The following is a 27,310-nucleotide window of genomic DNA, read 5'->3' as shown; positions in this document are numbered from 1 at the left end:
TAAGGCAGTTGATTTATTAAGTTTTCAGTAAGATGCAAGTCAATACCATGTAATGCTATAGTCAACTTAGAAAATATGCATTTAAACAATAAAGATACATGATTGTAGACTGATACAGCAATGGCAAACACGTTGAACGTCTTTGTTTGTAGCATCTCTAACAGCCTCACTACTTTCAGTAGTTTCATAAACTGCAGTTCCAAATGCTATAGAGGTCAATAGATTTCTGCCATCTCTTAACCTGAACTTTTTATTGTTCATTTCATGTGGGGACAGAAACAATCTCTACTGCCTTGAAATACTTAAATCAACACATGATGTACAGTGAACATTATTGTTGCCCTTCCTGCTTTTCCCCAAAAGAATATTCCTTTCTATTCTTCTATTCTACTTCAAAATTTTTAAAAGGCTTACTGACCTTTATGTCTTCAACAGGTATCGTTTGCAGATATTTTGCAGGAAAAAATATGTGCAGTTTAAAGCATACGAGATATTCCTGTAAAGTTAGTCTGCTTTCTGACAAAGTAGATTGAATCTAATATAAAACCTAGATCTGAATTAAGATGTTATCTGCATTTTACTGCAACATTTATATTTTCATAATTTTGGCTTGTATTCCACAAGTTTGTATTTTAAAGGTCATTTTAAAGGACCAACCAGACCTTGGGATGAATGCATATGTGAAGTTTAATGGCATGACTCCACATAGTTTATGAGGAATAACAATAACTTGTGCAAATGAATGTACAGATCAGGGACAGCACACCAACCCACAAGGTCTACTGGTTTATGACCAATAGAGCCAAAAATGAAATAAATATAATCCACATATATCAAACACCTAATACATTCAATCAAGTCTCAGACATACTTACCAATGAATGTAAAGGAAAAAGAACATGACAAAAATACATTTGTGATGCATAAATAACAATGATGCAATAAAAGTTATATATAAAATCCGTAACTGCCATCAAATTATAAAGAATTCACAGGGTCAAAGATCAAGCCCTATTTATCAAATTAAATTTATTTTGGCGTTTTACTTAACTTCCTTGAATCTGTTAATTATGTACAAGGAGTTAGTAAGGCAAATTGGTTTCCTAAATCGCTGATACTGAGGCAAAATTAATATCACAGTAAGGCCCGGGGATCTATCTCAACACAGAGGCTAAATAGAAAACAAAAATCTGACAAGGCACAGTCAAAAACTACAGATCACATTTGTACACACAATACTATTGAAGAATAGAGAAGTACAATTTCTGAATTTTTTCAATCCCACTTATCCCTGAAAATGAAGGAATCGTTCTCCGACGACACTTGTTTTTATTAAAAAATATTTGATGAATGATACTGATAGAACTCGTACAACTCTATCCCAAATCTACCCATTTAAGTATCAATAAAATACAATGTTTAGCAAAAACAAAAATAAATTCTAAAGTATTATAATAAAAGGTTTAATACTAAAATTCCCAATCAAATCAATCAGTTAGTGCAAACTAAAGAAGCAAATCGATTTTTTTAATTTAAAAAAAATCAAACAGTACATAGAATATTCAGTATAAATGTAAATGCTAAAGAATCTGATCATGTAATTTATTTTTAAACAAATATGAATTATACAAAGTCAAACTAAAAAAAAATGGAGCAAAATTTACAATAAAATTGAGGTAAAATAAAGGTGCAAGAGACAATAAAACAACACAAACAGATGTACAATAAAATTCATCTGCATTAAGAAAATAAAATTAGACCCCCCAGGCAATTAGTCTCAGTGTCAGAAATAAAGAAACCACAATCCTAAGGTGAAAAAAGGCTGTATCCTTTGCAACAACCTAAAACAATCCCTATTGCAGGTAACCAATCTACTACACCCACTCTCTCCCATACAGATGCTTTATCCCAACATAAACCAGGTCTGAATATAGCATAAAATTTATATTACACTATGAGATCATGAAAAACTGTAGGAAAATGGAACGTAGTATGTACATGTAAAAAAAATACACAGTGAATACTTACAAGGCAGTGCTGTTTTTTTTTAATTGGACAATTTTTTTAAAAACTTTTGTTTACATTACTTAAAATAACTATAGTAAATCTTAATTTAATATTGAAGTTTTAGTTTTGTGTACCATACTAAAATAAATCAGCCGTCAGGTCATCTGCACATGTATCAACTTAAACATAAAGTATATACATTTGATAATGCCAAAATGCTGTCGCTAATGCCTTTGACATCATGATTATAGGAAAAGTTCTCCTGAACTTTGTGTAGGCAAGCTACCTCATGAAACTACACAACCACTTGTAGGCAGGTCTAATCAAATGTCAGAATTTGACAACAAATGCACTGACATGTTTCCAGGTCATGAATTTAAGTACACACCATTGCAACAAGTGTGAAAATATATTGATTGGCTTCAAATAATAACACATCATGTGTTATAATTCACACCACTGATTACATGACTAGGCCAGGTCTCAAAATAAACACCACTTCGGCTAAAATGTTGTAAGTTTAATCTTTTATAAATCAGTTTCAGTTTAAATTGAGAGGTCAGAATCACTAAAAATGTGGAAGTTATTATATCCCAACCTATTATACTTTCAAAGATTTAAACTAGACTGAGACTAAAGTAATCTACGAGAATTGCGCAACATACACTGTGCTCCTACAAATTATAAAAGAAAGGAGCTTTTAAAAAAATGTTTACCTGGTAGTCTCCAGTACAAACTAATTACTGTTACTTTCATGTAAAATGATATAGGTTTTCCACTCATCTAACAGTATTAATAATGTCACACACATGCAATGTAAAGTTGCATAATCACAATTTTAACAATGAACCTCCTTTTAAATTTGAAGGTCTGTTAAAGTAATATTATCACTTTCTTTATTGTGCATAATTAGCATTTGTAAAACACATCCGAAATGGCTGCCATAAAATAAACCCTGCAACTTCATGGCTGTTGGCTTCTACTGTAAAATCTGAGTAAACTTGAGCACTTGTTATTTAAAATTAGTTTGGATCATATGTGATTTTAATGTTTAAGAATTGTTTCATACATCAAAGAGCAACCATTTTTTCTCCCAAAACATTTACACTTGTTAACAGGAGCAAAACTGGAAAATTTATAGCGGATTCCAGTAAGAAGAGATGTCAACAAATTTAAAGCAGTATCAAAAGTTCCAATATAAACCGGATTCTGAATGGAATAATTGCCAGATAAGCAAACTTCATGCCTTCTTTTGACAAATATGATTACAAATCTTCACTAAAAAAATAGCCCTGTAAGCAGTTATTTTTGTACATATTTATTTTCACCCAGTTTTATCACAGTTTTATTAATTCGCCCACCATATTCTGATGGTAAAATTTTATCTGTGGAGTACAAATTCAGGGTTTATTTCCCTGTTTGCTCCAAATAGTTTAATGATCACAAGGCCAAAAATATTCAGAAACACCAGTCAGAACTAATTGCAAAAGACTGATATGTACCAAGTTTCTAATAACAGAAAATGTATTCTACAATGGAAATTCAGTGTCCTCAGGAATATATTGTAAACCCCACCCCTTCAATGCCATAAAGGAAGCTACATTGCTAGCCGTCTTTTCCCATGCATAGGATGTGCATGTCAAATATCAACTGACGCATTTATTGATCAACAAAAATGCATTTTTTTTTTGTTTTCTTTAGGTGGGTAGATGGTGGTGGTGTTAACACCATTTTAAAGTGCATGACAGGCTATACATGGTGGCCAGTGTAACTGGTGCAATAAAATTCCAGGAAAAGTCAGATAAGAAACACTGACCCTTGGGAACCTACTAGCAGCTCTCTCACATACCCACATTTGCTGAACCCAAGACTTGAACCCACACAGACCGAGGTGATAAGGCAGCACTTTAGATCACTCTGCCACTATCAACTAAGATAACGCTAAGAGAATAGAAAAACAGGCTGGCCTATCCAGGCCATGGCTTACAAACAGGACAAGCTGAATAAAATCAAGTCAAGCAGGAACAGGTCTTTAAAATGAACTACATATAAATCATACTTGTGGAACTACAATGATGCTTAATGTGTCAAGCTGCCTGACAAAACACAAAGAAGAAGAGTATGACATGGCTCTGAAATTAAATACTTAACATTGTTTATACCAATGATAATAAAACTAATATGCTTGGAGAATGGTACATGCTCTCCTACAGAACCAGGCAGGTAAACTTAACACTAAAATGTCTCCTTAATTAAATACTTTTTAACATAACATTTCTTGTATAATAACATGGAAAAAGTTGCAAGACATCATAATCTCTCTCATAATGATAAAATAGTTCATCTCTAGCAAAAAAAAAAAAGCGTACATTTTCTTCACTACCTGCACAATGTATTAAAGAAAATTTAATTCACAAGAACTGCATTTACTGCTTTATATGAAAGTCTAGAATCAAAACAGTCTGCCAGTTTCACTTCGTTAATTTTTGTAACTTTTTCTCCACGAAATTTAGCAGAGGATCAAATTCCACACACATCTTCACTACTGTCTGCAATCTGAAAAAAAAAGGGACATCTAGTCAAATTGACAAAAAAGAAATGCAAACAAAAACCAGCAAGATCTACAAGTCAAATTAAATCTGACATTTCAAAAATGACACACCTGAACTGCTTATGAATGAAGAATTATATACTTGGATAATTTCACACAAATCATGCAGTCACATTACATAGGATATTTTCTTATTCTAAAAATAATATTTTATAGATTTCATAGTGTTGTACAAAAATGTGATATTTCAACATGTGATACCACAGAATCTAGTATTTACGCAGGAAAAGCAAATCTTTTTATTATACAAATACTTGCTCCAGAATTGAATCTTATAAGAGCACATTCATTCTTCAGAACAACACCCCACCCAAATTTTCAAACATTCACCTCACTTTCATTTGCTGATCATATAAATACCAGTGACCAGTAGATTTGGCATGACGTAATCTGTTGCAGTAAATGTCATTTTTAAAAATACTTTTTAAACTATTGGATCATCTCTGACAACAAAGGGGGAAAAAACTTAATAGAAATGGCATCAAATCAAACATTTTCTTCAGCAAAAATGTATATGTTCAAAAGGTAATGCAGTTTCTATTTATTTTTTCATCTCACACAGTGCTCATTTGTTTGCTGCAGATATAACTTCTGCATTCACAATCAAGAATGACATGGTATGATGACAAATCTTATACTTTCATACAAACTTTTGCCAACATCTTTTTCTATTTCATACTCAAGAATATAATAAATGGCATTATTCCTGTATATATATTATAATAAACAATATTGCAAAGTAACTGAAATTTTGTCTGCATGGCTCTCGGCCTAAAGTTCCCTAATTACAAAAATGGACTCGAAATAATTCACATAAGTGGTTCATCAAATGTGACAAATATCACTTAAGAGTTTTAGTTAAGTAATCTCACTTCTGTGACAACTTCATTTCAAGACCTATAACTCATGTGAGTATTGGTAAACAAATCACACTGATATATGACAACTACATTTGGGAACCTATAGCTCCCGAAAGCATTGCTTAACCCATTACCTCATAGAGTGTAGGCCTTTTTTAGCCCTCCGATACAAAAGTACCAAAGTTACCCAGTGCAGTGTGCTATAAATAGAACACCTGTTACTTATTCAACTCCATACACATAGGCCTGCCTTTTAACTGTTAAGCCGTGTAGTGTATGTTATGTTTAACAGCAATTTTAATCATTTTACATTTTTGGTACACATCTATTATGTATGGAAAAATTTACGAGTAAATTTCGATCATTATAGCTGTGTAATTATTTTTCAGGGAAGAATTTTTTATTTGTTTTAAAATCTTGAGAGAACTTGTTCACCATGAAGTCAGTGAAGCTGCGTGACCAACCGTAGCTGCCATTTCTCATACTCGAAATTTGTCTGCGTCTATATCACTAAGTCATCTGAATTTGATAATTTATAAAACTAATTGCTACCTACATTAATATCAGAGCCTTTACCTAAGTTATTGAAGCTTTCATAGTGAAAAGTACTGAACGAAATTCACAACCTCCATTTTGGAGAGTGGAGAATACGATCCAGTTACTTTAAATAGCAGATTTCAACCAGAGCATAAACAGCAACCACGTGATCTGACGTAATGGTCATTCACTGCAACGAATGAGGTATCTAATAGAGGGTTTTCCCCAAAGGTGGTGCTATGAAAACCCACTAAAAATGGCTGATGTTTACAGCAGGCATCAAAAGGTACTTCCATGCGAATGGAGTAGAGGCGTCAAAAGGCGCTCCCATGTGAATGGAGTAGAGGCGTCCAAAGGCGCTTGCATGAGGTAAAGGGTTAACAAATCTCATCAATATGTGACAACTACATATGGGAACCTATGGTCTACAAATGGACTGCAATGGAGATCACCAAGTGCTTTCTAGAACATCTAAAAAATACATGAAATGTCAGCAGTAGTACTACCCTAAACAATGTTACATTACAATAGTCTGCTTTTGAATAATCGAGGTAGATTAATATTTATTAAATAAAACATGAAATGTTGGCTTTGACTTTCAAACAAAATTTCAATGAAAAGCAACAACTGAGTTTTGAAAATACCATGGTTATCAAACTCTGATTAGCTTCAGCAGTTTCTATCAAATTACATGCAAAATTGTACACTGTCCCAGTACATCACACCAAAGGAATATAGTCTTCAGAAACATAAATTGGTTTCTTTAATTCAAAGTTGCATCAGTTTCCAAAGGTGATAAACTGAGTAGCTTTCTGTTAGTGCCATCTTGTTACTGGATAAGAATTTTTAAAACATTCATGTATGTGACAGCTGAAGTATAAATGTATGGCACCTCAGTACAATAATGGCTACAGGGCTCAAAATTAACGGTAGTCCGCAAGCCCGAGGCTAGCAGATTTCCTGTCGGTCTAGTAAGTTTCGGTTATCAATAGGCAGCGTTTGTTTATGCCATTCCTAATAAAGACTTGACTTAGCAGATGTTCTGTAGACTCAAAGCAGTGGCCACTGTAAACACAGTCATAAAACATTAGCATGAGAAGATGAAGTCAATTTCTGCCTTGGAAAGGTGCGTTTCTATAACAAGAATCCATCTGATTTTGTGCATTTCACTTAACAGTGCAAATTATGGTCCCGTCATTAACAACGGAAATTTGGTAATTGATCCCAATTAATCTGATAACGAATTAAATGAAGAAAAAAAATGATGTGGTATCACACTTTATTCACTCGACCACAGTAACAAAATACAAAGCGTTATACCACACAACAGGACACAGCAAAAACTATTAAAAGAAATTAGTTTGCACTATTGTTTTGTTTAAGGTTCTTTTTTTGTTGCTCGCTACCCAAACGCTCCAAGTCACAAACAGGAAACTACATATTTTACATTTCCATCGAAATAATTATAAAAATTAGATCAGTTTATTACGATTACGTTATTGACACATCCTTTTCATGCAACTACTTTTTCTATGATGATAATAATAATAGTTTTTATATTTTTTCCTTACAAGAATGAACAAATAATTGAATACACGTGGAGATATCCAAGCAGAAAGCCGTACATTTGTTGGGAACTAAAATCTCTGAGCATGGGCATCTAAGATTTGAACATTTTCCACCTTATTATTAATTTCAACAATACAATGAGGTTCGATTAATTAGGAACAATTACCAAACTTATGGCTTATGATACCATAATTGGAGCTGTTAAATACAATGTGCCGAGTGTCAGATGGCTTCATTTGATGGGAACACACCTTTTCCAAGCTGAAACTAACACTATCTTCTGATGCTAATATTTTATAACAGTGTTTACAATAGCCACTGCTTTGATCATGCAGAACATCTGCTGAAGTTAAGTCTTTGTTAGGGAAAAGCCATTTAATTGTGGGAGGGGGCAAAGACAGTGTTTTGAAATGTGTTTCTTGCTCAGACTTTCTTTTATAAAGGACACTGTAGCATTCCTTTTCTTGCTTTAAATAATTCGCGTCAGCTATACTATAACATCTCGTATTTCAAAACAAGCACAATTCCCTCCTTATAAGATAGGCAAAATGTGGCATTTGATAGGTGTTCAGCCACTGGAAAAAAGCAAAAGTTGAATGAGAATGATGAGGAATAATTCTTATGATAAGGAAAAGCGTAATGGAAAATTTCAGAAGAAATGGACAAAAGACAGGGAATGGCTGAATTATGACGAGGAAAGGAGCGTTATGTGGTGTAACTGGTGTACGCAATTCGCAAAAACAAACACAGAAAACATCCAGTTCTGTTGCAGGTTGTTCGAACTTTAAAATTGAATCGGTAAAGATTTGGCAGGACTAGTAAATTTCTCAATACACTAGTCCTTCTGGCTACAAAGAAATCTGTGTCAAATTCGAGCCCTGTGGCTATATCATGCCAACTAAAGATAAAGTTCAAAACAGGAAGAATTGAACAAAACTTTATGAAGATAAATACTTGCATAAAATGTACAAACTTGGACTTTTTTGAAAAGGCATACGAAGAAAGATAAGGTCAACAGATTCTGCTTTTCCACATGTTCATATCTTGCTTTTTAAAATTCTGAAGTAACAATTTCTGATCAGCTTCATTATATAAAAAAAATACTCAGGAATGCATAATTATAAATGTCTCACCTATCACGTATAGACTGGTATTTAGTTTTGTCAAGGTCACTGTGCTTTAGAGCAGATTTACACTGCGAGAGAAGTCCTTTGAAGCATTGCATTTTGATTTTGTTGTGTGTTGGGTTATCCCAATCTGGCAGCCTGTCCACCAGCTCTGCTGCTCGAATGACATAGTCTATGCTGCCCTCCCATGCCTCTGCTTCTGTCAGCTGCTTGCCCTGGTTAATACAAGCTGCCTGAAAATTAACATACATACGATATTAGGGCCTTCTATTAGATTTAAAGTTGGAGGATGAGTATTGAAGGGTTATGGGGACCTCCCCCAACAGGGTTACAGGTTTTTGTTTTTGTAAGTAGCCGGTGTGAAATAAAAGTAGTCATGCATATTTCCCTGGTCACTATTACTATGTCTAATAAATGTGGACATTGATAAGGGTATTACAAAGTCCAAGGTATTAGATGATTTAGGCATGTCTCAAACTGTAATAATGGCATTTACTTCCAGCCTGCCTATTTACTGCAAATAATACCAGTGCATTCCCCAAAAACTTGAAGATGGAAAATTTTGAAACCCTTTTAGCCAAAATGAAAATGCTTCAGGAACACTGCAAATATATCACTCATTCATGTCTGCTTTAAAAAAATTGCTGCTCATTTCAACTTTTTAACAAGCTGATTGTCCCTTTCACCCAAAGCACATTTTCATTTGGTGAATGAAATTTCTAGATAATGCTAAATTGTAAAAGTACCAGCTTGATCGTGCAGGCATTTTATTGCATACTTTTTGCTATTATTTTGCCAGTTCGCAATTTAAGGATCATTTCATATAGTCAAATCATAAAGCTTACACAAAATATTGTGTAAATTACACAGATTTGACAAAAGATTATGCTCTTTATTGCTAATGCAGAAATCTAGCCAGCATAAATGGGGGCAAAAAGTTGTCTTTCCAAACTTTGCTCATTGTCATGTGGATTTCTATTTACTTTCCGTGCTTTTTGCTGATATCACTCCATACAAATATTGAGTAAATAAATGTTAGATATTTTTAGCTACCCCACTGTCGTGTAACTGTCAGTCAATTGCTGATATCCCTGCATGTGAGTATTCAATAAACAAATTTTTAGCGGCCTGCTCTGTATTCCTTTCCAGTCTTCTGTAAAAAGCCTCGTATTAATCATGTATTTCGTGGTTATAATAAGCTCATGCTACTATGGACAACATACACGCTGGCAAATAATGCACTTGCAGATCAGTTTCTGTCCCATTATTTATTCTGATTATTAAAAATGAACAAAGTGCTCTGATACAGCATCAACCCACAGCATCGATTCCCAAAATACAGAATCCAACCATTAAGGGGTCAACGAGTTTTAAGAAGAGGTCCCTGTTTAACAAGCATGCCACTGTCACTAAGTCTAGCAATACTATTGTCAAGATAAGCATCGTAACACATTGTCTTTTTATAAATTTTTGTTTTTCTTTCATGCTAATGTTTTTAATTGTATACATCAAATAAAAAAATTGTCTTTCAACCCCATCGGACCAGTGTTGATAATGATGTGCTAGTCCAGATCTTCTTGCAGCCATGGCCAAATGTTTGGGAGGTTTCCCTTTTGTAACCATTAATGGTGTGTGCTCGATTATTTTTTCTTTTCATTGTCTAGTGGGTTTTTCTTTTTTTAGGTCCCTCCTTACATTGTCTATAAGCAGTTTGAATATTTTAACGGGTTGCATCTGCTTTCCCCATGTTAGAACTTTCTTAAAATACTGAATAGCACTTTCTCCTGATGCTTTAATGTTTATCCTTTCTGATTTGAAATCAATTATATTCACGACACTGAAGAACAAAAGCTTGTGGGCCATGAAGACAACTCAGCAAAGACAATCCTCAACAAAAAAAGGGTTAACAATATCATTTCCCCACCAGTGGGGATGTTGTAACATCTTAAATCCTGAAAGGGAATCAGTTTCAAATCCTCTAACTTCGAAACATAAATGTAAAACTCCATATTTAACATATGGCAAACATTCAAAATGCACGACCTCTTAAGTTGTTTTCTCACAAATTGACTAAATTTCCATCAACTTTGCAATCATTTCATTTCCATTTCCAAAACTTTTTGTGTCTGTGTCTCAATCTGTAATTTTAGACAACATGATTGACAAGTATGATTATTTCCACCAGTTTCCATTAAGCCAGTGGTAAATAACCCATGGGTTGCCACGCTGTTTTGAGTGGTCGCAGAGATTAACCATAATGACTAGAATTCTAATTTCCTACTGAAGTGGTATTTTTAGCATTCAATGGGTCATGAGGCTTACACCACAAATCCAATCTAGATTGCCAACCAAAAGGTTAAGAACCATTAAATTATGTGAAATTCAATGGATGAGTAGAGACTTCTGACCAATCAGAATGCTCCTGACAACAATAATCTTAAATCACATAAGTTAAGAATACTATTGCAAGGATTATCCTTACACAGTTAAATCATTGCAAAATTGGGATGGACAGATCGTTATTTAAATACCAAATCAGAAATGAAACAACAACAACAAAAACCCAGACAATATCGAGAATTGGATCCAGGAAAGGAGAAAAGTGGAATTCCACTTTCAAATGTGAAGAAAAATTATAATCTTCTCCAGGTTTGCCATTCAGGAGGTATGCTTAAATTAAGTTGGATAGTTGTGTCCTATTCCATTCTCCAGTGATGGGTTTGGTGTTCCCAAGTTTATCCTGCCTAATATTCAGAACATGCTGATTTATAAATGATTTTTCCTTCTTTCAGTCAATGACCTCAAGCTTTGATCACTTGACCTTAAAATGTACAGTAGTAATTACTTCAAATGCAAGCCATTCAAAAAATTTAATCAACATAGATAATTGAAAAATTCAAAATATAATGCAGAAACCTTTTTCTTCAGAGTTACTGTAACCTTGAATTGAGATCCTGATTCCAAAATCAATAAGCGTGGATCCTACCTCACAAGCAAACAATTTACATTGTTTGGGTTATATATACAAGTCATGGTACTGTGTGGAAAGTTTTCCTATTGTCAATCCATGTGACCTTGATCTTAAGCCCGCAAATCAATAGATTTCTTCATTGTTCCAGATACATGCTACAACAAAGTCTGGTAATGGTAGATGGAACAACTTGTGCAGAAATGAAATGGAACCAATAGAAATTACTCAATTCAGTGCTTTTAAATTAGCAAATCTGTTAATATTTTCCATTCAAAGCATAAAATACCTTGAAATTTTCAACATGTGTCTTGACTCTCTTGAAGCAAAAAGCATCTCTACTGGAACCCCATCGGGATTGTGGCAAAGACTTGAATATATTACGTCGGAAATACTCCAAGTTGTCTATAAATGGGTTGATGTCTGGGGAGGGCATCATTCTTTCCACCTCCTAAATGAGTGAAATAGAAACAATAGCATCAATAAAATTCTGTATATAATTTCACCAATTAATTGCATCTGTGTGCTCCATAACTACAAAACACAATTACAAGGTATGTGTTCTGAACAACAAAACATGGCAAAATAAGTTTCTGAGAGATACATTTTCACAGAAGATTATGAAATTAAAAGTTTTTTTTAAATTCAGTAAATTTACTTTTGAACTGACACCAGGCAAGGCCATTGCTTCCAGTTTCTCGACCAGCCCTATTTTGCCTATTGACAATGAAACTTTCCATCAAGATTTTCTTTAAAATTTGAAAGGACCTTTTTTTTAAAATCTTATGAGTTCAGATTTCAAATTGTCCACAAGGAACAGAATTGGACATCATGCTAATTAAGATGATTGCTATTAATCCTACTAGCTCCTACTGGACACAAGACTATAAAAGCACAATTCAACAATGCTGACTATCTGCAGGCTGAAGACTAATTTTGGTAGGCTTGATATTTAAAGCCGGTTATATGGAATGCAAAGTATTAAAATAAAGACCATATGTAACAATTTATTGCATTATAATGGTAAGTAATACTGATAAGGTCACATCTCAAAGGAAATATATTTGATAATGCAACTTTGACTCTCTTGATCACGATGGAGGGATAATGATTAAAAAAAATATAAAATTCCAATGTTTTTTGTTTTCTTTTCTTATTTCAAAAGCAAGAAAACAAAATACTTTGTTCGGCCTTAGTGGAAAGCAACAAAACTGATGGATGATGAAATAAGCAAAAAAAATATAATGCACATGTCCAACCAAGCTAAATTACAAGAGCAAACAGAAATGTTCAACCTAATGTGCCATGGCCTCCAACAAGTCTAACGTGGTAAAAGCCACAACTTCACCTGTCAACATTATGATGGCCTCCAAAATGAAGTATGAAATATTTTTTTGATGGGCAAATAAAGCCAAAAGCATCCTTCTCCCATCAGTGAAAAATTTAAGTGCATTCAACCAGCTTTAAATGCCAACTCTTAAGCATCATTACATTTAAACTGACATTTCAAGTCCTATGATACATATTATTCTACACCGAGCAGCCATCGGTTTAGAGCAACGGTTGTTAACCTTTTTGGGCGGTGACCCAGATTAGTTTGTGGTATTCACCTCGCCACCCATCAAATGCTTAAAAACCACTTACGCAGGAAATTTCAAATTATTAAGGTTCATCTCGGCAACCCATGAAAAACAGCATGGATTACAAGCCATGGTTTTTAAACGGGGCAAATGATTCATTGATATATTGATGCATCAATAAATTTGCCATACCAATACACATATTGATAAAAGAGATGGAGAATCGATACAGAATGATACTTACCCTATACAAGTTACTTTAAATAGTCAGTAGTCATGAATAATTATTAGTTATTTACCTTTGTAATCTTTAAAGTGAGAATTCATATGAGCTGGATGTTGCAGGAATAGGCAACCATTTGTCAGTAAAAAAGAAAAACCTAATGACAACACCCATTTACCTTCTACAAGTTAACACAAGGTGACATGGTTCCTAATGCCCCCTCAACACACCCGCAGATTCCATGCCAAGCAGTGTCCCAACCGCATGTTCAGCATAAAACAGACATTCCATAATGTGTTCCCCATGTAAAATGAAGTACCATATTCATCATTTATGACTACAGTTACACGAAGTTACTCTGTTGATTTGTATCTTGTCTAATTTGAAACCTATACTGCATGTGATTCTGATTGGTGGTTATTGTTTGTTCCAGCCCAGAGTAAACAGCAGCCACTGATCAGATTTTAATGTAGCTTATTCCCTATGAGAGACAGAAAGTATTAGCAAAGCAACAAAGAAACCTTTGCATAAAAATGATTCAATGATGAGCACAGTCGAGGCACAGGTTTATCTTTTCACACCCAACTGAGAAACCAGTACATTTTAATTTCTTGATGTGGCTTAAAGTTGGACTGTACTTCCAAAAAGGTCGATTTTTTTTCTTTCTTGCAGATGAATGTACATTAATATCCACAAAATTATTAAGTTTCTTGAACATACAATGAGTTGGGCTTATACTAAAACTCCCTTTCCCATATGTGCAATTTCTTCTGACATCCTGATACATGTCTTTATTATATAGAGTTATGTAAAATCAATTTTATTTTTATGCAGGTTTACCTCACGCAAGGTTGGATGCCTCATGGTGATCTCGTCAACCAGGACTACTAGCTGATCTTGACTAAGGGCAGATAATCGTCTTCTCCAACTGGCTGATGAAGAACTTTGCTTGGTCTTCCTTCTTTTGGGAGGAGTGGGGCCCTGCAATAGTACACAACTTGTTTTCATGCAACGATTTGCAACATAATTAGGACCAGGCTCCCTCATAATAAGTGTAGGTATGTTGCATTTTCCTAATGTTGCCCATTTCAAATACTTTATTTGCTTTTCTCAATTCTTTGATAGGAAATGCAAACTGTGTGGAGGAAATAGCGTTTTTGAATAAGAAGTACATTTGGTTACATACTTTATATATTTTTGTTTTCGTTGATTTCCAAAGACATCCATATAAATTTAGTAATTAATTCCAAGGCAACTTTTATCAAAATCTCATGACGGGTTGAAAGAACTATGGTGACAAATAAACATCAAAAAGCTGTGGAAAATGGCAACACAATGCAGGAAAATTCCTTAAAAAGTGATTTATAAACTGGAAGACAAAGTTGCAAACGTGTTGCTTCAAAGGATATTGTACCAGCCAATACTCACATTGTCCTTCAGATAGCCCATGTGTCATTTCCTGATTAAGATATAATTAAAGTTAAAAGAAAAATTAACAAAACAAATGTATTTGGTTCTTGTTTCAATTACATTTATACTTACTATAATTGAAATGAACCCCATATTTTCAAAAGATTAGGGTTAACATGACACCGTATTTTCAAATCCTAAACTGTGTAAGAAATCTCAAATGTCTACAGTTTATTCTCGAGTTATCTACAATTTTGATCACATAAATTGCATGCCTCTTTTTAAAGCAAGCATAGAAAATACATCCAAAGGCAAACAATACTGCTCAAATGCTTTAGGGTACGACATATTTTTCTAATTATCACATAAACTTTTGATGTATTTTTAATGTAATAAATTTTCACAGGGTCATTTTTCATTTTATGAACTATTTCAAATGTTTACGCTGTAATCATAAATTTGGAAACTTCTTTGTTCCTCTGAAATGTCACTTCCACATTCATAACAAGGAGAGATTTTGTCTTTAAATGCTTTAGAACATGCAATATGAAATCGAATATTAGAAAAACAGACTTTTCAGATATGCAGGATTCGAAGACAGGTTTCATTACATACATACTGCCAGGATTTTATCTCAATTGGGGTATCACCCTCCCCCTTGTCACAAGAAGAGGGTAATAGAACAAAAAGGAGGGGGAGGAGGAAACGGCCATAGTTAATATTTACCTAACACTTCAGTATCCATCTCTCTTTATTCCTGCCCTACTCAACATTTTTAAGATCAAATTTTTTCAAAGATGTTGCCTCAAGTTGTATAAACATTAATCTGTTGATTGTACGACTGTAAACATAAAAATCTATTTACTCTACTTATTGGCTTCTTTGGAAGAAGTGACTCAAAAGGTCTCTCCCAAGTTAAATGTAATGGCATATCATTATTTACAACCCATGAACAAGCACGACTTACTGGCTGGCAGTCCACATCATGACTACATACAGTTTTTGTGATTCTGATACACTTACCAGAGATATCATTATGAAAATAATGAGGTTATATACAAGAATGAATTATTACCATATACAAAAGAAACAAAAATTACACTCCCTTTGTGGTTCTTAACGACTCATAGGGTATGTCCATTAACACTTTTCCAGTTCCAATATTCTGATATATTTGCATAACTTCAGCCAGTATTTACCAAATGAAAACATCATTTAAAGATGAACGCTAGGAATCAGCCATTTGGGGTTTTCTAGGTTGCCCATATTGTTAACACACATTTGTAAAACTTCTTTCATGCAAGGGTCCAACTATGATAGAATGCTTGTTCCAGGGCTCAATGTACCAATCAAATTTAGTTTAACAACTATTCATGTGAAGCTGAAGAAACCAATGTGTAAACAAATTACAAAAAAAAGACAAGTGGAAAACACAACAATATTTCTAACTGCATGACTCGTGTTGCAGAAAGCACTTTATGGCCAAAACAGCGGAATAAAAACTGTATACTGTGCAGAGCACATTTTCATATGCATGACCGTAAAGGTAATTTGCCGAGTTCTCGTGCATCACTTTTCTCAAGTGTGCGAATTCATAAAATTTGTGCATGATTCACATGCCCTGGCAGCACCTGTCGTTATAAATGTCCATATTTGAATTTTTTTTAGTTAAAGAAAACCTCTATGGGAGTAAAATCGTAATAAAATTTAAGGCCAGATCACTATGGAAGAGTCCCACCTGCCTGAAACTCATCTCTGACTATCAGCCTTCAAAATAATCCCTGGACTTGCACTTAACAGAATGTCCATCTGGACTTCAACTTTAAAATACAACAGATCTCATAACATTGCTACAAATTAAATAATGTCTCGTTTTTATTCAGTAAACTGTTCTTTGTAAGAATATTTAGCAAAGAATGAGGATTGTTAAGTCTTAACTGTCTAAAACCATGATTAGTCAACTACTGTTTGATATGAAGGGACTTCATACAAAAACTAATATATAGTCTAGAACATAAATCAGATTGAAATGCAAACAATACAGACTACACAATTTGCCATTGCATAATGCACCAGCACATCTGGGTCTACATTATGAATCTGACTAACATGCAGGTATATAAAGTACCTAGCTTACCTTGGGAAAGCTTGTATCTAAATCCGAAGGTGGGGTAAGCATGAGCCTTTTCCGAATGCCCTCAGCTAGGACCGGCTCTCTCACAGGAGTGCTAGAGCTTAGGTCAGAAAAAGCTGACAAGTTGGACACATTGGATCCAAAACTAGTGTCAAATGAAGTGTCAGGGGACAGACCTGCATATAACAAAATAGAAGATAACAGTGTAAGTAATTTAAGTATTGACAGGGGCAGAAGATTCTGTATGCCTGCAATCCATGACACAGCTTTTCATGGATAAATAAAAATGAAAAACAAAAGTGTGCTCTGGCTACTTTCTTACCCACATTCGGTTTTCAATACTTTTCAATTGTGATATGAACCATTGTCCATTGGATATTAAACCAAGTACAAATTAGACAAAATGTCCAGAAGAGGTGATTTAAAATGTTCTACATATCCCAAGTTTCAAAGGATTTTATTATATCTAATATTTCAGAAGCTTTAAATTTTGTGGAGAATTGGCCTTACAACACCCATCCCGTAACTGAAACTTCCCATTCCCATAAGGCTTGAGGCAAAATCATAAGGACTGGCAGATCTGTAATAGTACAAATAAAAAGGTTTTCACAATAAGTGACAAGATTTTCAAGATGTCTGAGCGGCACCATTTTCATTTAGGACTAACTACACATCTCAAGTCGTTTAGTCAAAAACACATGTTGATACAATCATTCATCCAGGACTAGATACAAGGTTTTCACAATGTCCAATGTGACAGCTTTACTGGGTGTAGAGGCATCACCATTTTATTTAAGATCACCCAGACATAATTCTGGTCAAAGCAATATGGCAATATTTCTAATTGTTCAGGGATTGAAGCAATAACAATTTCAAGATAGAAATATGAACATCAGATCAGCACCATTTTCATTAAAGATGAACTAGACATCAAGGAGTCTTTTTTAGCAATAACAAGATTTGCAATTATTATAAGTACCATAAAATGTCTTCTGGTTAAAACCCCTTAGCAGTTACCTTGGAAACAAGCTTGAATTTGAGACAATGGAAAAACAATTTGGAAATTCTGAGGTTGAAAACTTCAACATGGGATGAAAAGGGTTATATTAAACTACATGTTTTCATATAATAAAAACTGGACTTGTATGAAGCCATCTCAATATATCCTGAAGTAACAGTCTCAAAATTAAAAGTACAAGGCTAAGTCAATGCAGCTTTTTAAGACAATAATGTTGTGTTGGTGTATTCTGCTAAGCTGGAAAAGATGGTAATTTAGCCAGGGGCAAGTTGATAATGAGAAGGTTGTAAATGGCAATTTGTGATTATATCTGCATCTAGAGGGAGAGCAAAAACATAAAGAACCTAAAAGGGACATCTCTGCAGTTGCTAGGGCAGCTGAGCGTCTTCTTGGACTGGACCGTAAGGCCCCTCGCAGCTGAATAATCTGTTCATCAAAGGACAGGTTGTGGGGAGTATCGTCATCTGACATATCTGAAGCATCTGCAAATAAAAGCATTTGACCGTCAACATTCAAAAGAAACATCAGTGGATCTCTGAACCTGAAATTTCACATTCTCAAAACTATTGGTTCTTAATTAATTCATGTCAGTTTAAAGGATCTTCACCATTTGCCGTAAGATTGTTCCTCACTCTTGCTTGTGTAGTGCAAGTTTTAAACATGTATGCAGCTTGTCTTTATATTTTCCTTACCAGTATCATAAATTTTCCCTTTGGTGAACACATTTAGGATGTAATCAGTCCAGTCTTTCTAGGTCAAGTATCATTATCAATAAAGGTGTTTTACAATTAAATTCTTGAACCAGTCTAAATGATTTGGATAACTTAAATATTTAGGGTAATCATCAAAAAATTTGGAATTGTACCAGCAGATTATCTTTAAGATCTTCAGAGTTAAGATAAAATGGATATACTGGTAGCTCACACTTGTGTGACAGTTGCATTGGGAGGGGGGTCAATGCCTTGATTTTTCAGTGTAAAATAGATAAGTTTTTTAACTTTAACATTCAATTTATTTGTTCATTAATAGTACCTTTTTGTTTTAGACAAAAAAAATTTTGTCTTCACACATTTTTTTTTTAAATTTATGAAATTGTGTTAGCACAAGTCAGCATATACCTGTAGATTGATGTGTATCATTTCACTGGTACATTCTTTTGTCAAATACAATCATCCTGTTATAAAACCAGAGTAGCACATAAGATCACATGGGTTGGCAACACTGTCACACATCATCCAAATTTGTGGGACACAACATTTTAGAAGGATGAAGGATAACAATAGTAAATAATACTCATAATTAGGGGTGAAACGATACACCTGTGTCGCATATATGATTCACGATATGCAGCCTGCAAAGTGATACATATCGATACACATATGAACTTAATCGATGGTCTTTCCATCTTTCATCAGCAGACCAATGCGATCTCTATTGACTTCCAACATCACTCGATGTAATGTTGAGCAATCTTAACAGATTGTCCAAGATATGCGGCAGGTTGTTAACGGCCCCTGTCCCTGTTCAGCATCGGTTTGTGTGCTCGGATGTAATTGATTCCTTAACTCTCGCTTGAGTTTCAATTTATAGCATGGCTTCAGGTTACCATTATGTTTTGGTGTATGTAACTGAAAAGTTAAATACATTGTCAAATGTGAATATTATTACTATAAAGTATTACTTAATTATACATGTGGAACACGTTTGGAATATATATTAAATGCTGAACATACTTCTTGGTTAAGATAATTAGCATGGAATAGGGGTGGGGTGGGGGCAAGATTACAAACCATGTCACTTTGTGTTACCTTGTAGATGATGAATCTCAAAAAAGTCTTTTTGGTTTATACTAATGAACATGGGTGCCTCAGCCTGTGACTGCAAATACCATTTCAGACGGATCATAATTTTACTGAATAAGTAATAACAATTATTCATGATTGCTTAAGACTAAAATAACAACATGCATAAGGTAAAAATTGTTTTGTATCGATTCTCCATCATTGTATTGATTCAGCAAAAGTATCAATGCATCGATGAATAATTTTACCCAATTTAATACTGCTATAAAAATGAGATAATCTTATTTAACTGAACAGTTTTGCTGATAATATTTTTTGGCTTTGCACTGAAGCATACATTCCTCAAACACTTTGCTGCAATCAGCATTTTATTGTATGTTAAAGTAACTCATGAAAACAGTATTTTATTCTCAGGTTAATTAAAGTAAACTGTACCAAAGAAATTTACGTCTCAAATTTTACTCTCATTTACTTGTAACGAATACCCATTGTCTACCAGAATTTAATCAAAGGCCAAAAATAAGTGTTTCCTAATACAATGGTTTTAAAATTATGGTAGGTACGTAGAACTTTTTAAAATAAAATATATACATGTATGTATGTATGTATGTATGTGTATATATATATATATATATATATATATATATATATATATATATATATATATATATATATATATATATATATATATATATATATAAATAAAATGTACTAAGCTATAGTCTTCAAGTACTGGGCAGAACCAGCTCAGTTAGTGCCATGAGAGACATGAATGGACATCTAGTAATAAAAAAATTGCATGCATATTTTTAGTTTTTCCTCTGATCAAACCACGTCCATATGGCCATGATATGGGAGATATAAGACACAACCTATGAGCTTGTGCTCAATGTGCAATATTGGAAATAATATCAATATCTGAACTGGTGCCAATCACCAATAAAATCAGCTGACAGTTTTAGTGTAGCTTCAATAAGAAATAGGATCAAAATTAGGACAATAAAAAACATGGATGTTTTGGCCCGTGAGATTTTGCCACCGATCAATGGACAGTTCATTTCATACCCCAAAACTGCTTCCCTCCACCAGACTCTCTCTCCTCCGTACTTATAGAAACTGATATGTGACAATATATATATATATATATATATATATATATATATATATATATATATATATATATATATATATATATATATATATGTATGCATGTCAAAGATTTGTTTTTAAATGTACAATTTCAAAAGAACACCATATTAAACAAGTGATTTTTTCTCTCCCAGCAAGTGTTATTTGGACTTAATTACAGCCAGATAGCTTCTTTGATCTCCATAGTTAAATAATCTATTAAATGTATCAAGGTAATTAAGCTGCAGCCAGGGGTTTTAGTAAGTCATGGAAGCTTTTATGAAAAGGAAATTACAATTTAGCACAGCTGTTCTGGCGTTCACGAATAACAAAATGACATATAATTAAAACGTTTGATCTTAGTGTATCAAAATCAAAAACACCAACATTTGTGGCCAATGGCAACACAGAGTCTGTGGATATGCTGGTAAGTGTTTATTTATTTCTATATCATATTGCGATCATTCCACAATGTCCATTACACAACTTGTTTGGATTTTTTAATAATAATTTTATGTATCTAGTGTCCCTTTCTTGCAGGATATTATTCATGTTTCAGTATATAATAATAATAATAATGAGAACTTTGTATAGTGCCTAATCTTTAGAAGCTCTAAGCACTTTACAACATTCGACAACATCTATAACATAAAAAACATATAATGATATGATTACAAAAAAAACCCAATGAAATTAGAAAACAAAAAAACCATGCTGAGAATATTTAAGGTAGGAAACATTATTAGGTCTTTAAGTTTGTTCTTGCAGTCGAAATAAGTGAGTTTTGAGAGCACTCTTGAATGGGATCACTGTGTCTTTGTGTGTAAGTTCAGTGGGCAACTCACTCCATGTTGCTGGGCCTTGGTATGCAAAAGAACGCTGTCCATATGACTTCATTTTCACAGTGGGAATAATGAGTATATGATTGTCAGAAGAGGAGCGTAAGTATCTTGCTGGTGTGTACACATGGGTGAGGTCAGAAAGGTATGTTGGACAAGAATCCGACAGTGAAATGTAGCACAGAGAACACATTTTGTGTTTGATTCTGGATCGAATGGATAGCCAGTGTAGAAAACAGCAGCGGGAGGTGTGCTCTGATTGTGGTACTCTAAGTATGATCCGAGCAGATGTGTTTTAAACTTTTTGAAGTTTCTGGAGTAAATATTGAGATGAACCAGACAGAACTGAGCTACAATAGTCCAGTCTTGAAAGTACTAATGAACACACAAGTATTTTAGTGGCATCAACTGAAAGATATTTGCTAATGGTGTAGATGCATCTCAGCTCAAGATATGCAGCCTTGCATATGTTCATGACATGTTGGTACAATGTGAGAGTACTGTCCAGAGTAACACCTAGGTTTCGTAATGATTGTGTGAATTTAATGTTGGTGTTGCTGATATTTATTGTTCGAGGTAAAGGATGTGAATGAGAAAGTCTTTGTGTTGTGATCAGAATGGCCTCAGTTTTATCATCATTCATCTGCAGCTTGTTATATGTCATCTATAATTTCACATCAGAAATGCACCTCTCGACACTTTGGATGGTAGCATCAACTTCAGTTGGGTGGCTAGATATCCAACATCTTTGAAAATAAATTGCATCACAAAATGTTCATGGAATGAAGTGAATGATCAGAAGAAAAAGTTTCTTACAAGCTACAAGTATGGAAAGATATCCTTTCAGTTTGTGTGTGACAGGTACAATTCAAAACCCTAGGTAAGAATGCATTGCAAACAAGATATTTGAAGAATAGAGATGTGTTAAAGTAGCTGGTTCCCACTCGCTTTTGATATATTTAAGCTACATTTAAATAAAAATTGCAAACAAAATGTGAAAAGTTGCCTACTCTCTGCCTATCACAAAAGCCAGAAGATTAGTAGCTCTAGCACCCATCCAAATAAAACATTCTGCCGTACAAATTAATAAAGAAAATCTAAGTACATCCAAAAATGTAAAAAAAGAAGAAAATGTTTCGTGTATCAAATATTTCATTTTTCTTTGGCTACACGGCATTCCATTCTAGTGAACTAGCTCCTTTTGATTTTAGATGTAAGTAGTTGACGTTCTTATCTGCACTTTTATTCTAATATTAGTACTGTTTACAAGCAGATGGCCATAATGTCGAAATAGACTGAAATGCCATACCAAATTCATCTTCCAGATTTAAAATAAATAACAGTACAGCATGGGGACAGATGGAGAGCACAAGAAATTCAATGTTGATATCTGTCAATAAAGAGCAGAGATCTCGGGAAACGCTTAATTACGCGTATTTGGACGCCAATTTTTGATGTGGGACACAGAAAATCACTGAGGCAGTAGTCCTCCGTACGCATGTAACAGGTGTGCAGCAGAATTCAAAGACTTGCCAGTCCTGCTTCAGCCATCTGCTTTGTGGGAAAATGTGTTGATCAATTAGCTGTGTTGATATTTACAATCACAGAGTTCAGAGACTGAAAGACCCCTTGATGTACATACATGTTGCCATTATAAGAGTACATAAAAAAGAACATGATGCAATAACTGGGCGGCATGATCAAAGGCTTTGTTTGACTGGCGGCCGGATGCGAAAATGTACTGATATTTACAGTGATTGAATTCAGAGGCAGAAAGACCCAGAGATGTACATGTGGTCATTTATAAAAGTACATCAAATAAACAACTTTAGCTTTCGTTACTGTGTTCATTTCCGAATGTATCGGAATAAGTAGTGCACGAGAATCAAGACATGTTGAGACTTAGACAAAATGCCATTCGTAAATTTGGATAAGTATTTTGGGGTTCAACGGCAAACTTACGAAGATTGTAATGAGATTCAGAAGAGTGCTAATGCTGCTAGAATTGATAGTTTGGATAGGACAGTAGCTAAGTGTAAGAAAGTGTGTGATGCCTAGCTTAGTGTTTGGAATAAGTCCTTACTTGGATTGACAAAATTCAGTATCACTGATGGATGAACAAGAGCTATTTAAGAGGTACATTGACTGACCATACTTTGTTTTAAATGCCCCTCGCCTTAGCCCAGTTCTAGTGTTGTAGCGAAATGTATTCATCAATAGATCAGTAGCTAGGCCTAGTTTTGATATCAGTTACGTTGACAAACTCTTGCTCATTAACAAGCATATATTTTGATAGCTGATCGACCATTAACCCTTTTCCAAGTAAGGTAGCAACTATCAATTTCCTGCATGATATCCTTTGATGATGAAATATACAAACATGTGTTTTAAGATCAGAATCGGTGATCTGGATATATATTAACTTCCTCTTGTACACAATTTCATCATAAAATTAGTATGAAACTCTAAGTGAACCAGTAGGCCTAACAGGAAATAGTGGCAGGCTTCGCTAAGTCTGGGATGTACCAGTTTATTAGATTGTCTGTTTTCTTAAATCATCAAGCAAATATTTTCACAAAAATATACAAATAACTGAAAGCAAAGCCAAGGTATTATTTTATTAAAGATTTATCTTCAAAATGCAAATTATGTAGGTCAGGAACGTATGGGACAATGCTATGTTGTGGAATTCGCAAGATGCGCTTCAAGGTCTGTTTTCTGACCTGACACATATTTGCGAAAATACAGGAAAAGAATAGCATATCAGATACTATTTAACCATTGCCTAAAATTACTACAAGGACATAGACATATAAACAAACCATAAATTTGCAATCCTGTCAATGGACTGATGTAATTAAGCTATATTAAAGTGAGTGATTAATGATTACATTACAAAAACCTCTCCATCTAAAAATAGATGCACTCACGTCTGAGTTGATTATGTAGGAAAGGGACTGCAACTTTTGATGATTTTTAAAATCCTAGCAAGACCTCTGCTAAATATTCACACTTTTTGTTTCTTTGCTTGTGTTGTTGATATTTAAAGTAGGTATTTTATAAAGTCTTGATGTGATCTTGGGATGTTTAGTTAGACAATATTTTCCCCTTTTTCTTCATTTATGTCACAAGGACTTATCAGAAATTTAATCATTTGTTTACAGTGATCATTATTTTCTATACTGCAGTACATTAATTTTTGCTGTTACGCAAGCTGATGAAAACGCCTTTTTCCTGTAAATTGACATATCGCCACTTATTGATCACGCTGTTCATTTACCCAATCAGCGAGTGTAAATTAGATACACCTCTGTGTACCGTTTATGTCCACCATTTTCTTCCGACAAGCTGATTGTCGCTATGATGAATTGGTTATTGTAAATATTTACAGATTGTCATATTTTATAGATTTTTTGATCGATAATGGTGTTAAAAGGGAGCTTTGTAATTCTAAGTCAATATCAAGATTGTATATATGGAGAAGCTGGATTTATTCCTTTCCCAAAACTTATAAAACTGGGATGATTAAAGCCTTTTGGATGCCCGCACATCAGCTAAACATGAACACAATTGATGGCAATTACCACATGTTTCTGTGCATAAAGGTATGCGACAAGCATGTCCTGTCGATTATTTGAAGAAAAAAAAAAAGGAAAATTGAAAAATATTTAAAAAATGAACATGACTACAATATAGGTGTACATTTTTGCTCCATAGGAAACACTTAACCCTATATTGCATTAATTTCAAGTTTGAAAATTTACACTTTAATAGTTTTCCCCAAATTCATGTTTCATCGTCTCGCTATTTTATCTGCTTAAGGGAAAAGAAACAAAAATTGTAATTAACAATAAAGATATATAAAAATTGGTTTCACTTTTTAGAAACAATAATTAGCACACTGCTAATGGCCATTCCCACTAATCACATAGTTATTTATTGATGTCTGCAATTTTTAAAAAAGATGTAAACAGTTAATTATAGTTAAAGTCACTTTTATTAAGTTAATCAATGCACGCTAATTTGAATGAAAAGAAGGTTTGAAAATGAAATGCATCCTAAGCTTTAATAAAGGTGTTTGGCATACTTGTGTAAATTCTGGATTAATTTATAGTAATTACAGTTGATATGACATTTCGATCAGATATAATTTGGTATAATATGAATTGAACTGTGTTAATTGTGACAATGGCGTTTTATCCTTGTGTAAAATATCATAATCATGTCAGGCCTCGTCAGCTTGCTTTGTCTTGTAATAGATGTGGGAAATGACAGCATCGCATTTGCGATACAGGTTAGTGTAATGATTCATTATCTTTTTTTTATTCTGTCAATCCTCCTCTCAATTATTTATTTATTTCTGAATTTCTGAGTTGAACATACCAAGTAGCATAGATGATGTTTGTATACTCATATATTTTAGATATAAAGGCATATACATGTTTATAATGATTTTATTCCTTCAAGCTTACCAACTTCATACGGTTCTATAATTTCTTTATTTTTAGAACATATGTAAATAATTAAATACTGAATCAATTAACGATTGCAAAAAAATCTTACTAATTTCAATATTTCAGGCTGTCTCCAACATTATTTGCAGTAATTGCGAAGTATTAAATGTTTGACTTTAAATGCCAATAGATCATGTTCGTAGTTTCAAAGGTATTTTATTTCTAAATTAATTATTTTTGAGCGTGAAGTTACTAGCGAAATCTTCTATACAATAAATCAATACTATGATTACAAATGCATATAAATTCTTAATATTTAACTTTCCAAAACAGAATATATATCATATGATTAGTAGTATATAATAACAGCCTTTCTGTATATGTTTAATGTCTTTGCAGACGTTTACGAAAATATGTATTTTGCTTTTTGGATGTGCACCTCCAGACGCTGTCATGTATGTGGCAAACATGTTCTTTTTTCGTTAACTGATAATTCCTGCTGTCATGAAGAGCGCTTCCATCATCCATAAAATGGAGCTGTGTCATGCTGAAAAGATTATGTATTAGGTAATGCACGTGTTGTGGTTTCCAGTCAAAGGAAAGTTGTAGAATGTTATTGATGGACTCTGCATTGTCATTAGTCAAATTCATGTGTTCAGTATTTTTGCAGCTAGGTTTTCCCCAAAAATTTTATGTAGTCTTGGTTTCAAGTCATTTATAAAGTATAGTGCAAATGTCTGGATGTTCTTAGAGTGTCTTGGGGTGTTTAGAGAGACTGATCATTATAACAAGGAGTGTCTTTTTGTCCAAAAAAAGTAGTTTTTATTTCTGCAAATACGTTTATTGTTATTTTGTATGAATTTTATTATATTTTGCTGAAAATCAACTCAGTTATTTTAATTTTGTTTCCTTCTATCATAAAGGCTAAGAGTGTATTCGGTGTGATAAATACATGATGTTCATTGGAGGGAGGACTTCCCTGTTTTATTGACTGCAGATCCTTTACTGTTTGGATCTATAGAATAATTTTAAAAAATACCAAA

At 33.7% G+C, this 27,310-nt stretch overlaps 1 protein-coding gene across 1 annotated transcript in view; it reads right to left on the bottom strand.

Moving 5' to 3' along the window:
- Nucleotides 1–6: 6 nt before the first annotated feature.
- The window catches only part of LOC149794473 (uncharacterized), a 28,043-nt gene continuing 739 nt past the window's right edge, over nt 7–27,310 (bottom strand). Inside the window, exons 2-7 of the mRNA XM_089968714.1 lie at nt 18,389–18,526; nt 17,030–17,202; nt 14,323–14,463; nt 11,969–12,130; nt 8,718–8,944; nt 7–4,563 (exon numbers count right to left, since the gene is read on the bottom strand). Coding sequence (XP_089824840.1) covers nt 4,479–4,563; nt 8,718–8,944; nt 11,969–12,130; nt 14,323–14,463; nt 17,030–17,202; nt 18,389–18,526 — 926 coding nt within the window. The 3' untranslated portion in view covers nt 7–4,478. The remainder of the gene's footprint in view (nt 4,564–8,717; nt 8,945–11,968; nt 12,131–14,322; nt 14,464–17,029; nt 17,203–18,388; nt 18,527–27,310) is intronic.

Source organism: Sinohyriopsis cumingii, chromosome 8, assembly GCF_028554795.1.
Source record: "Sinohyriopsis cumingii isolate HCF-2022 chromosome 8, ASM2855479v2, whole genome shotgun sequence".
Lineage (NCBI taxonomy): Eukaryota > Metazoa > Mollusca > Bivalvia > Unionida > Unionidae > Sinohyriopsis > Sinohyriopsis cumingii.
Note: the sequence above shows the minus strand (reverse complement) of the source record. Positions and strands in the feature narration are given on the sequence as shown.